We start from the raw sequence: 13,927 nt of genomic DNA on the forward strand, positions 1-13,927 counted from the left end.
GAATTAGGAGAAGGCTTAGGGAGCAGATCATCCGGCTGACATTCAACAACTCACACTCATTTGATGTCAACTCCTTGTTTGCAACCCCTTCGATGGACTTAATCCCATGTCCTTCCTGTGCTTCCTTTCTGCTTTTTTCCCTAACCCTTGGGAGTTTGCCTTGGGAAGATGCTGCCTTTTGGCTCATAAATGGTTATTTATTCGACCACAGCGGTGAGTTCAGTTCTAGGTGTGAAGGGTTAAGGACCATTGTGGTAGTTACATAATTTTCAATTTGAGGATTAAGAGTGTAGGGGTGGAGTCTAGGCTGTTAATCAGGATGCGGCCAATGAGATCTGTGTGGGCATGGCCTTCCCCTAAGGATGCTGGGAATTGCTGAACTTTCCTCCTCAGAGGTGGGAGACTCTCTGCCACACCCTTGGAGACATAGCAGCTGACAAGACACATGGACCCGCCTTGATGCAGGCCTGGGTGCTGGAGAAGCCATGCAGAGACCCCTGCCAGCGCTGAGATGTTTCCAATGCCACTGGATCCAAAGGCTTTCTACCCACTGGCCTGTGATCTTCTACATTTAGCGTCATTGTATGTGTCGTGAGTCTGAAGAGGACTTTCTGGATTGGTGTTGGACATTTGGGCTAATATCAGACTTATGGACTTGATCTGGGCGGGGTTGGAATGTTTTCTCAATGTTCGGTTGCTCTTGTATATAAATCTCTTTCTTATACGCATATGTGTGCCCATGGATTTGTTTCTCTAGTCTACCCAGACTCACACAGCCACAGTTTTGGAGCTCCACTTGTATCTTTCTGATTTTAAGTTTCCTCCCACCTGTTTCTACCCAGGCCCTTCTAAAGAGACCCCTCTCAGAGCAGTTGGTAAGGATAGCTAGGAGCCACCTAATTTTGGGGTCTCAAGGTCATGAAGATCACTGTTTGCATTGTCTGTTTGTCTATTGAACTAATTGTTTCCATATGTCTTTCTATTTTAATCACTCCCCTTTCTTCCGAATGGAGAGAGACTAATGGCTGCATCTTTTTTTTATTTTTTATCATTTTATTGGGGGCTCTTACAGCTCTTATCACAATCCATACATCCATCCATTGTGTCATGCACATTTGTCCATATGTTACCATCATCATTTTCAAAACATTTTCTTTCTACGTGAGCCCTTGGTATCAGCTCATTTTCCCACCCTCCTCCACCCTCTCTCCTCAGGAACCCTTGATGATCTGTGAATTTTTTTCCCCATATCTTACATCATCCGCTGTCTCCCTTCACTGATGTTTCTGTTGTCTATCCCCTGGGAGGGGGTTATAGTCGATCATTGTGATCGGTTTCCCCTTTCTCCCCCCATCTTCCCCTTATCCTCCTGGTATCACTACTCTCATTATTGGTCCTGAGGGGTTTATCTGTCCTGGACTCCCTGAGTTGTGAGCTCTATCTGTACCCGTGTACATGGTCTGGTCTACAATGGCTGCATCTCACATGTCTGCTCACAAGCATGAAGACCTCAGTCGCCATTCACCCAAGTAGGATGTAGGACATTATCTTTGTGAAATAGGTTAGGCCGATAGAGTTCAATGTCCCTGAGACTACAGGCCTGATCCCAGCTCTCACAACTCATTCTATTAGGGAATTTTGTTATGTCTAAGAAGAATTCATAATGTTTTCTCCTGTAAGCTCCACCACATTTATGGATATATTTGCAACAAAAATATATATATATATATAACTATCCTCTGGCAAATATTTGTGTACCCCCACTTTCCTACCCACACCTGTTCAGCCTTTGTATTTATCCAAGCTCCGTCTCTTAGGTCACCGCCATGGCAGGAGTGGGTCTAGAACAGTGTTTGCCTCCGAGGTCTTCAACTCTTGCAGACCTCTCAGTACTTGCCCTGCTTCCATCAGGTCTTACCTCCTGCCTCCTGGGTCTTGTCTTCCCCTTCACTCAGGGCATCACCTATCTCTCCTCAAACCTGTGCTTTCCCTCCTGCCTTTCCCCTCTCATCTCAAATAGCCATCAAAGGATATTCTTTCGGTGTGAAATTTTTCCTTGGCTTTTTAACAAAGCTGTCTCCTACAATATTTGTCCTTTTGTGATTGATTAACTTCATTCAGCATGGTGCCTTCCAGGGTCACCTATGTTCTGAGGTGTTTTGCAAAATCATTGTTGTTCTTTAACACTGTGGAGCTTTCCATTGTGCGTATGTGCCACAGTTTATTTATCCAGTCCTCTGCAGATGGACATTTAAGTTGTTGGCATCTTTCTGCTATTGGGAACAGTGCTGTGGTGACTACAGGCATGCCACAGCTCTTATTTCTTTAGAACTATATACTGAGTAGAGGGATGACTGGGCCATATGGCATTTCTATTTCCAACATATCACGGAAGCACCCTATCACTTTCCACAGTGGTGGAGCACTGTACAGCTCCCCTAGTGGTGTACCAGGACCCCAGGTTTCCACAGCCTCCTCAGCATTGGCTGTTTTCTGTTCTTTGAACTTTGCTATAAAGGTTGGGGTGCAGTGGTATTCGTTGCTGTTCCGATTGGCATCTCTTAAGTGGCTAATAATCACGAGCATTTCTTCATGAGTTTGTTGGTTGCCTGGATGTCTTCCATGATGAATTCTCTGTTCGTGTCCTCTGCCCATTTGTAATTGGATTATTTATCTTTTCCTTGTTGAAGTTTCCCGTAAGATTTTTAGATAAGCCCTTTGTCCAATATGCCGTTGCGGCCATCCCCCCACTCTTTGGGGTCCGCTGTGGTTCTTTGGTGGAGGCTTTAGATGCGTGTACACGTCCTTTGAGGAGGCACCAGTCATCTAGTTGGTCTTTTCCATCTGTGTTTCTTCACTATGTCTGAGAGTGTATTTATTAGGGCCCATACGTTTTCCCCTATTTTTTCACTGATGATCTTTAGTGCTTTAGGTCTTTGGTCCACCTTGAGCTTGATTTTGTATACAGAGTGACATATGGGCCCTGTTTCATTCTTCTGCAACTGGAAATCTCATTTTGCCAGCACCACTTATGGGAGAGACTGTCTCTTTTCAAATTAATGTTTTGTCCTTTGTCAAAGATTAACTGTCTGTAGGGGTGTGGTTTTACTTCTGGACTCTCAATTCTGCCATTGTACATATCTGTCATTGTACCACTGTACATTGTACATATCTGTCATTGTACCACTGCCATTGTACCACTGTCATCGTACATATCTGTCATTGTACCCCTGTAAATTGTACATATCTGTCATTGTACATATCTGTCATTGTACCCCTGTACATTGTACATATCTGTCATTGTACCACTGTCATTGTACCCCTGTACATTGTACATATCTGTCATTGTACCACTGTCATTGTACATATCTGCACATTGTACCACTGTCATTGTACATATCTGCACATTGTACCACTGTCATTGTACATATCTGTACATTGTACCCCTGTCATTGTACATATCTGTCTTTGTACGTAGCTGTCATTGTGCCCCTGTACATTGTGCCACGACCAGACTGTTCTTACTGCTGTGGTGGTGTCGTGAGTTTCAAGGGCAGGAAATGAGAGGCCTCTGGATTTGTTCTTCTTCTTCAGTAGTGCTTCGCTTATCCAGGATCTCCTTCCTTTGCAGGACTTATTTTTAGACATTTTAAAAGAATAACAATAGTGTCAACAAGAAAACACATTATAACTAGGATGTGTGGGATCCAGATGTGCTGGCTGAACATAGGACATTGTGATGATTTCTGGATATTTAAGACATCTAAAAGAAGTATCCTGGTAATAATTACACATTTTTGTATTGAATAGGTCCCTAGAATATGTGTTGAGACCCTAACCCCTTTACCTGTAAATATGACTCTATTTGGAAACAGGGTTTCCACTGATATATTACGGTGAGTGAGGTCATATCTGTGCAGCGTGGGTGGGTCCTAAACCTAATCATTTCTGCGTGGTGGCTCATTAAAAAGACCAGAGTCGACACAGAAACACACAGGGGGAAGAGGAAGACAGGCAATGAAGTCAGATGCATCTATCAGCCTAGAAATGACATTTTGCGGTAGCTACTGGAAGCTGAAATAAATAAGGAAGGCCCTCTTCTGAGCACCACATCCTGAGTCCAGACGTCTAGCTTCCTGGACTGTGAGAAAATCCATTTCTGTTTTTTATGACCACACCCTTATGGCATTTCTGTTACCGCCACACGAGGTGACTGAGACAATGTGTCTGAGTCGGTGGAGAAAGTACTAAATCTATTTCAATTATTATGAAATGAAAAAGGATCTCAACGTGAATGTGTCTGCTGCAGCAGAGGTTCCGTGCAAATGGCTCCAGAGCACACTCTATGGTGAATCGGAGCTTCAAGTTGGCCGAGAACTTTCAACACACAACACAGTTTGCACACAGTTTTCAGTATTGTGGCTTCCTGCACTAATTGCCACACACAGGACCAGAAAGTATAATAATAATAATAACTCCAGAGAATAAAAATTCTGAAGAAGGTACTTTATCAAAATTAAGTGCTGCAATGTAGCTGAAAGGAATTACTAAGAGGTGGAAGAAGGGTGAGCGTGATGGTGGGTGAGTTAGTTAATTGTGCCAGCCTGGCTGATAATCACATGTGGGGCTGGTTGAAAGGCGGAGGGATAAATGGGTGGTGAAGCCTCGCCTATCTAGTTCTCGGGTCTCTTGTTTTGTGATGGTTGTATCGGGTGCAGCTGCCTCAGCAGTTCCCTGCTTCAGCTTGCAAGATTCACTTCCTACAAGACATCCCCAAGGAGAAGCCGCATGGATCTATCCCGATGCAGCCCTGGGTGCTGGAGCAGCCGTGTGGAGACCCTTGCTAGTGCTGAGATGCTTGTTCGTTCACTGACTCAGCTTTCCTCCTGCATTCGGCATTATTGCCTCTGTTTTGTGAGGTGGAGGACTTTGTGGACTGGTGTTGGGTATGGGTTAATGTTGGACTTGTGGGCTTGGGCAACATTGGGTTGGGATGTTTTCGTGATGCACCTTTTCTTTACATAAAACTCTCTCTTGTACATGAATCGCTGTGGATTTGTTTCTCCAAAGTACCTAGACTAATACAGTGGGGCAGGAGGAAGGTAAAAGGAAACAGAGGAACGATCTAGGAAGCAAAGCTGTGGATAGAGGTATAAGCATAGGTGTGTACATATGTAAATACATTAATTCATACAAATAGAGGTACTGGCCTATGTACGTTTATTTATATGGTAATACACTGAGGTAGTAGATGGTCTTCGGGCCTCAGCTCATGCCCTCCCTCAGTGCAAGAACACTTTGTTCTAACAAACTGGCACTCTGTGATGCTCACCTCCCAGCACAATCGCTGAAGACAAAATGGGTGCATAAACAAATGTGGTGAAGAAAGCTGATGGTGCCCGGCTATCAAAAGATATAGCGTCTGGGATCTTAAAAGCTTGAAGATAAACTAGCGGCCATCTAGCTCAGAAGCAACAAAGGCCACATGGAAGAAGCACACCAGCCTGTGTGATCCTGAGGTATCAACGTGATTGGGTAACAGGCATCAGAAGACCCAACGCAAACAAACAAACAAAATATGTTGTTGAGAACAAGGGGGGTCGGAGCAGAGACCCCAAACCCATCTATAGACAATGGGACATCCCCTCACAGAAGGGTCACAAGAAAGGAATGAGTTAACCAGGGCACAGCATAGCACCAAGGAAACACACAATAGTCCTCTGGTTCCTTGAGGCGTCCTCACCCCCCAGTAGCATGACCCCAGTCCTGCCTTTCACTGATAGACCGGAGCATGTGCACAGGTACAGAAAAGAGATAAGAGCTCACAACACACAGAATCCCGGAACAGGAATGGGAGTAGCGATACCAGGAGGTTACAGGGAAGGTGGGGAGAGAAGGGGTGGAAGGCAGAACTGATCGCAATGATGGACACATAACCACACACACCTCCTTGGGCACGAACAACTGCGGAGAAAGGGAGGCAGCAGTCAGTGCAAGATATGAAATAATAATTTATAACTTATCAAGGGGTCACGAGGGCGGGGGGTGGGGGAAGAGGAGCTGATACCAAGGCCTCAATAGACAGTAAACGTTTAGAAAATGGTGATGGCAACATATGTACAAATATGCTTGATACAATTGATATATGGATTGTGATAAGACCTGTAAGAGCCCCCAATAATATGATCTTTTAATTAAAAAACAATTAAATGCTGCATTACCTCATGTGAGTCTAAAAAAGATAGTCATTCCTGGTCAAAGTACTCAATGTATTTACCAAAGAGAACTCTAGGACATGAAAGAAATTTTCTACGCATTATACACCAAGGTATCAGATCAAAGAATCACATGAAGGTTTAAGGAGAAATGGAAGATGCAAGGTCATCAAATAAAACTCCAGGAGTTAAAGAATGTAGCATCAAAGATAAAAAACTAAAGACTTAGCATTAAAGTAAATTAGATGCTGCAGAAGAAAAGGTTGGTGAGCTGAAGACATAGTGGCTAAAACGATCCAAATGAAAACACAGTGGAAAAATATTGAACAACTTTTTAAAAGCCTCAGTGTCCTGGGGAACAATACCAAGAGCATATAATTGGAGTACTGGATGGGGGGCCAGGGAACAATAGGAAAGGATTTAAAGAAATAATGGCCAAATATTTTCCAAATTTGATGAAATTGGTAAACATATAGGATATTTGAAAAAACACTGCAAACCAACATGATCCAGTTGACACGTATAGAACATTCATTTAACATCAGAGTACACATTTTTAAGTGTACATGAAGCATTCACCAAAATAAACCCTGTGATAGGCCTTCAAACAGGACTCACTATATTAGTAAGACAGAAATCGTATCAGGAAATCATCTGGTCTATATACTAAAAATGACAGAATATTGCTGAAAGAAGATTTTAAAATACTAAATGATTGAAGAGACTTTATGAATCAAAAGGCTCAGTATCGTTAAAGTATCCATTGTTTTCAAATTCATCTACACATTTAATTAAAATACCAGAAACGTTTCCTATAGAAACCAACAAAGTGATTCCTCTAACGCAGTCTTTGAGTTTTCCTTGCCCAGGAAGACTCTTACTTCTCTATCTTGAAAGATAATTTGGCTGGATGGACTATTCTTGGGTTTGTGTTCTTTTCCTTCAATTTTCGGAACATGTTGCTCCACTCTCCCCTCTTCTTCAGTGTCCAGTGCTAGGTCTGAGTATATTCTTAGGTGGGTGACTTTATGGGTGACTGCCTTCCCCCCCTCACAGCTCTATGATTTTCTCCTTTTCCTCAAAGTTTCACTACGATGTGTCTGGGCAACGTCTTCCTGGGATGCTGTCTAGCCGGGTCCTCTTTGCTTCCTGAATGACTACCTGAACAAACTGATTCCAAAAACCATATGAAGATAGAAAGGAGTTAGAATAGCCAATAAACTTTGAAGAAGAAAAATAAACAGAGTGGAAGGATATATATTACTTGGTTTCATGGCTTAATTTACAGCTACATTGATCAAGACAGTGTGTTACTTGTATAACCATAAACACTTAATAGGATGGACCAGAGAAGAGTGTCCAGAAACAGACCTGCACCCATATGGTTAACAGACTTTTGACAAAGATAATTCTATGGAGAAAGGACAGAATTCTCAACAAATGATGCGGAACAACTGGGAAAAAATCACCAACATTAAAATAGCAAAAGATTATGCAAATAAATACAACATTATAATAATTTTTAAAATCTAGAAGTAAGCATGGGAGGGAATCTGTATGATCAGGGGGCTAACAACGATTTCTTAGGACCTTGGGGAAAAAAAAGACAAATTGGACGGAATCAAAGCTAAAGATGTCTGTTCTTCAAAAGCACTGCCAAGAAAACGAAAGGCTAGCAACAGCTGGGGAGAACTATTTCCATATATGCCAAACAACTGGTGTCCATACATGTAGAGAGTACGCACAACTTAACAACCCGAGGGAGACATGATGTTTTAATAGCTTCTCCATGAGGATGATAACATCAACGGCAAACGTCACATGAATAAGATGCTCCACCTTATTAACCATCCGGGAACGTCAAAGAACCACCATCCACATGGAAAGGCTGAAAGAATACAGGCTTGTAAGTTCTGATGGGGAGGTGGGCAACGGCCACTCTCATACAGCGTGACTGGAATGAAAACACAGGACATCTACTGCGAGGGATGGACATGGATAAACGAGACCGAAGAAGAACTCGTGCCTTAGAAGGGCCATGGGCTACCAGAAGGACAAATCGATCTGTCTTGGAAGAAGTACAGCCAGAATGCTCCTTGGGAGCAAGGGGAATGAGACCTGGTACCTTGCCCTTTGGTCACGTGATCAGGAGAAACCAGTCCCTTGAGAAGGACATCATGGTTGGTAGAGTGGAGGGTCGGTGAAACGAGGAATGCCTTCTAGGCGGTGGACTGGCCCGTGGGGGCTGCAGCAATGCGCTCAAACACAGTAACCGTGGTGAGGCTGGCACAGGACCAGGGACAGTTTCACTCTGTTGTGTAGGACAGAGGGTTGCTGTAAGTCAGAATTGATTCACAGCACCTAACAATAACTTTGGAAAACAAGGTAGCGCTTGGTCATAAAGTGAAACATACACTTGGTATATGACCCAGCAATCCTACTACTCCTAGATACTGACCCAGAGAGACCACAGCAGATGACCCCTGAAATGCACATAGAAGACACGGTGAATGTTGATAGTCGCTTCATACATAAGCACCAACACCCGGAAGCCACCTAAATGTCCCACAACCAGGAAATGGGTAAGCAATTATGGTCAATCCATTCAGAGAGCACCACCCGGCAACAAAAATGAACGAACTAAGTCCAACACTCAAAAAGGGTGCTTGTCTATGACACCTTTCATTAAACTCTCCCACTGCGTTCCGTCCATGCCGGCTCACTGCGACCCTTTCGGCCAGAGCAGAACTGCCCCTGGGAGTTTCCAGGACTGTACCTCTTTAAGGGAGTAGACAGCCCCATCTTTCCCCAGAGGAGAAGCTGGTGGTTTCAAACTGCTGACCTTATGGTTAGCGGCCCAACACGTAACCACTACACCACCAGGGCTCCTTCAAAATAAACTCTAGAAATGAGAGCTGCCTGGGCAAAGAATGGGAGGTGCTGATGGGGGAAGGGTCCCAAGAAAAACTTTGCCGAGGTGGCAATGCTGCCCATCTTGACTGGGTGAGGCTTGCAGGTGGGGAGCGCACGTCTTTAGCAAAGTTCATACAGCCATGCGATTAAAATTGTACATTGCGTTTTATACTATTAGATGCACATTTTATCTCACAAAGTTGATATTTTAAAAATGACTACAACACAGAGGTGTAACTGGCAGGTGAAGGGGGGTTAGGCGCTAAGGGGTCCGGGACACGGCAGCAGGTGGGGAAGCACAGAGTGGGCTGGGGCTGGGGAGAAGGCAGAGACTCTTAAGGAGTAGCAGGGCTTCCCTCTGCAGAGTCAAGGCAAACACTGGTCCATGAGTTAAGTAAAGGGGTCATCGTCAGAGAAGGCAGTGCCTGCCTCAAAGGTGGGGGCGTAGGAAAGAACGTGAGACATCGTGTGATATGTGACCTGTTGGGGAAGGTGGCCCATGGATGGCCATGGCCCTAGTAGTCAGGTAATATGCGCACGGAGGATCCCTTCGTCTCTCAGCAGGGCTTCCTGCATGTAGCATCACACACATGTAGCATCACACAGGGGCTGGTGTATCTCGCCCTGCCCCAAGGTCACAGGGAGGCCACTTCCATCTTGACTCCTGTGTCCCTTGCCCTCCTCAGACAGAGCTCAGCTCTCCCTGGGGAGAAATACTTCATGGGGCACGTGTTCCCATAGGCCCTCCCATGCCCTCTTGGAATGTTTTATTTCCAAAGATAGTGAGTTTCCCTCCTTTGCCCTTGAAGCCAATTCCTCTCTACTGAGCCTCTGCTGGATGGACTGATCCTGTGTGGCCCCACAGAGAGACTGGCGCGTGGACCTGCGAGCTGGCACCCCTGGGGCATTTGTGGAGGAGTCCTGGGAGGACATTGGGTGGGAGGGTGCTTCCCAGGGCCCTAAAGACCAGCCAGCCTAGGGAGAGCCCCGGCAGAGGGCCAGTACTAGAGACCTCCTAGGTGGGAGCTCAGGGACCCTCTGTGGCCAGTCGGCCTCCCCCTGCGCTTTGTGAGTAACGAGTTCAGAGAGTATTTGTGTCTGGGTAGACCGACGTCTGTCCAGAGCCTGTGTGCCCCGCCAGAGACTGACAACGCAAAGCAAAGCATCAGGGGAGTTTATTTATGTAAGCACTGACAGGTTGGAGACTGAGACCAACTTGGGGTGCGGGGGAGCTCCCAGAAGGTTAGGGGGCAAAGGTCACAAGGGAAGCATAGAGCTATGCAGGGGTCCAAGTCTCAGGGAGGGGCAGCTCCAGGCCTGAGTGGTGCACAGAAGGCAGCCATGGGGGCATCTGGAGCTGGCCCTGGGGAGTGCCTGGTCAACAGCAGCATGAGGTGCCACAGCAGGCCGGGCGGGGACACGCAGGGCGGCAGAGCAGGGACATGGAGGAGGAGGCTGGGGCACAGCAGGCGGGCTTGCACACAGGCTGGCAGATGAGGGACATGCAGGAAGAGGGTTTGCAGCAGGAGGGGCCACAGGGCTGGCAGCAAGAGGAGGATGAGCAGGGGCTGGCCCCACAGCAGAGGGGCCTACAGCATACAGGTGTGCAACAGACAGGCTTGCAGCAGACAGGTGTGCAACAGACAGGCTTGCAGCAGACAGGTGTGCAGCATGCAGGCTTACAGCAGACAGGCCTACAGCACACAGGCTTGCAGCAGACAGGCCTACAGCAGGGGCAGGATGAGCAGCACGTAGGCTGACAGCAGGAAGGCCCACAGGAGCTGGCACAGACTGATTGGCAAGGGGTGCAGACCAGAGTCAGGCAAGGGGCTGGGGCACAGCAGCTGGGGGCACAGCAGGAGGACTGGCAGGAGGAGGGGGCACAGCAGGAAGACTGGCAGCAGCTGGGGGCACAGCAGGAAGACTGGCAGCAGCTGGGGGCACAGCAGCAGGACTGGCAGCAGCTGGGGGCACAGCAGGAGGGCTCACAGTAGCTCTCAGGGCAGTCGTCCACCTCCCAGGAGGAGCTGGTGCAAGACTCAGTGGAGCCAGGCAGGCAGACTCGGCTGCCATAGCTCAGGTCACTGGAGCAGACGGACATGGTGGATGCGGCCATGGTGTGTGGATGAAAGAGGTGGTGAGAGGGATGAGTGAAGGAGGGAGAGACTGAATGAGTGAGTGAACAAATGAGTTGCTCTGGGACTTTTATACCCCTCTGTGTTGTGTGTTGTCCCACCGGAGGCTGCATGATGCTCTTCCCCTTCCTGCTTGGTGTCCCAGTCCGCTCCACGGCCTCAACAGGGATGTTTGTTTGATGGGGATGTTGTTCAGCCTATAAACTCTAGAAGGGGTCTGAGCCTCAGTGCCCTGCTGGGATCTGTGGCCCCACGGAAGTAGGAGCAGGGAGCCTGGTTCTAGCCTGGTTTCATGGGCAGGGGGTCACGGAGGGCAGCGGAGGGTGGCGATGTCCTTCTTCCTGCTTCATGTGCTCAGAACATGGCCCAGTCAATAGCCAAACCAAAAAACCACAATCCCTCAATGCCCTCAATTCCACTGTGGCTCATAGCAACCCTGCAGGACGGAGCAGAACCGCCCCTGCTGATGAGACTGCAACTCTTTACAGCAGAAGAACCCCAAGTGCTTCTGCCCCTGACAGGCGGGTGGGGTGCAACTGCTGACTTTGTCCCTAGCAGCCTAACATAGCCCCAACGCCACCGGGGCTCCTCCCAGTCCGCAGTGGACATCTATATGAATCCAAAGTTCTGCTAAGTGCTTTCCCAATGGGTTAAACACCAATAGGGTGGGTGTTCTTTATCCCCTGTAAAGACCAGGTCATTGCCACTTTGTGAAGGGAGACCTCGAGCTCCGGACCACAGTTTATGACTATACCTTAATATCTTGACCTGGAACTCTGAATGCTTTCTCACGGCCAAGGCCTCTCTCTCTCTGGGCCTGGCTCAGTGTATCCATTATCTCCGCGGCCCTTCTGCTTGGGAGAGAGCAGGAGCTCTTCGTATTCTAGGCCATGTTGGGCACGGTTGGCACCCCCCATAGTCAGACACAATGATAATGTCTTGGGCCTTTGGTTTTGGGTTTCTGAATCACACCAGTGGCCGTGCTGGAGTGTAGGTGGGTGATTAGCCAGCATCAGGGAGGAACACATGATGGATAATTGACTCGTCATCGGAGACTGGATAAGGATAAGCTAGAGAGATTAAAAAAAAAAAAAAAAGATCCTAGAGGCCTAGCGTTAGGGGGACCCTACATATCCCTAAGTTTTCCCTCAAGGAGTTCCATCAGGGACTCTGTGTGCGAAGCTCAGAGAAAAAAATCACTTGAGTTCGCAGCAGGAGGAAAGGAAAAATAACCACTTAAAATGTGCCCAGTGTATTCTGTCCTCCTTATTAAGGGGCTGTCCTCAAAGAAAATTATTTTCCCAGAGCCTAATCCACGTGAAAGAAAGGGAACCCCCAAGTGCAGGCCCCGCTAACCGTCCTGACTCACCTCAGGGGTGGGGGAAGATGCCGAGAAACACTTGAGACAGTCCCAATCAGGGGCACAGGCTCGCCACCCCAAAACCGAGACTTAAACATATAATCATAAATGACTTCTGCTTCCACATTGTACTGTCCTATCAGTGGGGCGCCTGTGTAAACGGAGAGATTACAGTTGAAGCGAACGGAAAAACTCCACACTCAAAAAATGCATCTTGCCAGCACCTACGCCTATGCTTATGTTTTTAGTCTCTCTCTCTCTCTCTCTCTCTCTCTCTCTCTCTCTCTCTCTCTCTCTCTCTCTCTCTCTCTTTCTCTCTCTCTCCTAATAACGGAATTTCTCCACGACCCTTCCCCAGTGTTCTCAATCATCTCCACATCTCTGTAGATTTCTATATGGGCTTGTGTGTTTAGGTTCTGTTGGTGTCCCACACCACCAACTTTGTGGCTCAGAACAGCCCACATTGAGTATCTCTCAATCTCTGTGGCTCAGGAGCCCCAGTCACAGACTGGGTTCTCTGCAGGCCTCTCATGAGCGTCTTTCATCTGAGATTCAACGAGGGAAGGATCTTTCCATGCTCATGTGGATGTTGACAGGAGTCTGTTCTTTACAGGTTGTTGCGATGAGGACCTCAGTCTTGGCCGCCTGTTGGCTGGATGCTGCCCTCAGCCCCTTGCCGGGCAGCCTCTGCCCCACAGGGAGCTCACAATCAGGGGGCTCACAAGACAGGCCTTGGGCTTACATAATGTAATCCCATACATATTTAATGGTGATTCCCATGACCATGGGTGTATTCTATGTAGCTTCTTGCAAGTCACAGGAGCCTCCCACATGCAAGGACAGGACACCGCCCAGACCATGAACTCCAGGAGATGGAGAGCATAAGAGTCACTCTAAAGTCTGTTTCCCATGGTCCTGTTGGCGGACACTCACGGCTGTGATCACTGGACACATACAGTCAGTTGTCAGTACTCACTGAGTTAGAATTCCAGGTCTACCACGAAGGGCGTGCAACAGAGCAGCAAGGGGAGCAAAGCAATGAAGTCCCTGAGGAATCCCAAAATAGACTTCAGGGGCAAGGCTTGGCACCTTATCAGACTCAATCGGAAAACATCCATAAAAGTCAACAGACAGACCCCCCCCCCATGTCTATCTATATAAGATATATTGGATAAACACTCCTGAGGAGAAAATAATGGGGCCAACAGCTCCAGTGGGATATAGGAGAGGAGGAGGTGGGGAAAGGGGAGTGGGAGTCTAGAAAAGCCAGGGACAAGGGAACAAGAAGGGATCTAAAATCAATA

The 13,927-nt window shown here is 47.3% G+C and overlaps 1 protein-coding gene across 1 annotated transcript; it reads right to left on the bottom strand.

Annotated features, from left to right (window-relative positions):
- Positions 1-10,506: 10,506 nt before the first annotated feature.
- Positions 10,507-11,244, bottom strand: LOC101640221 (keratin-associated protein 10-8-like). The gene is made up of 2 exons (XM_045284546.1): positions 11,084-11,244; positions 10,507-10,972 (listed from the first exon to the last, which is right to left on the bottom strand). Exons 1-2 carry the CDS (start codon positions 11,242-11,244, stop codon positions 10,507-10,509), a joined length of 627 nt encoding a protein of 208 aa, XP_045140481.1.
- Positions 11,245-13,927: the final 2,683 nt, after the last annotated feature.

The sequence above is a fragment of the Echinops telfairi genome, unplaced genomic scaffold (assembly GCF_000313985.2).
Source record: "Echinops telfairi isolate 266 unplaced genomic scaffold, ASM31398v2 ScPeMD7_7469;HRSCAF=8507_0, whole genome shotgun sequence".
Lineage (NCBI taxonomy): Eukaryota > Metazoa > Chordata > Mammalia > Afrosoricida > Tenrecidae > Echinops > Echinops telfairi.

Coding starts and splice junctions, on each gene's coding strand:
- LOC101640221 (XM_045284546.1), bottom strand. CDS start 11,244: ATGGCCGCATCCACCATGTCCGTCTGCTCCAGTGACCTGAGCTATGGC. Junction 10,973..11,083: donor TGTGCCCCCAGCTGCTGCCA/GTCCTGCTGCTG, acceptor CTGTGCCCCCAG/CTGCTGTGCCCCAGCCCCTT.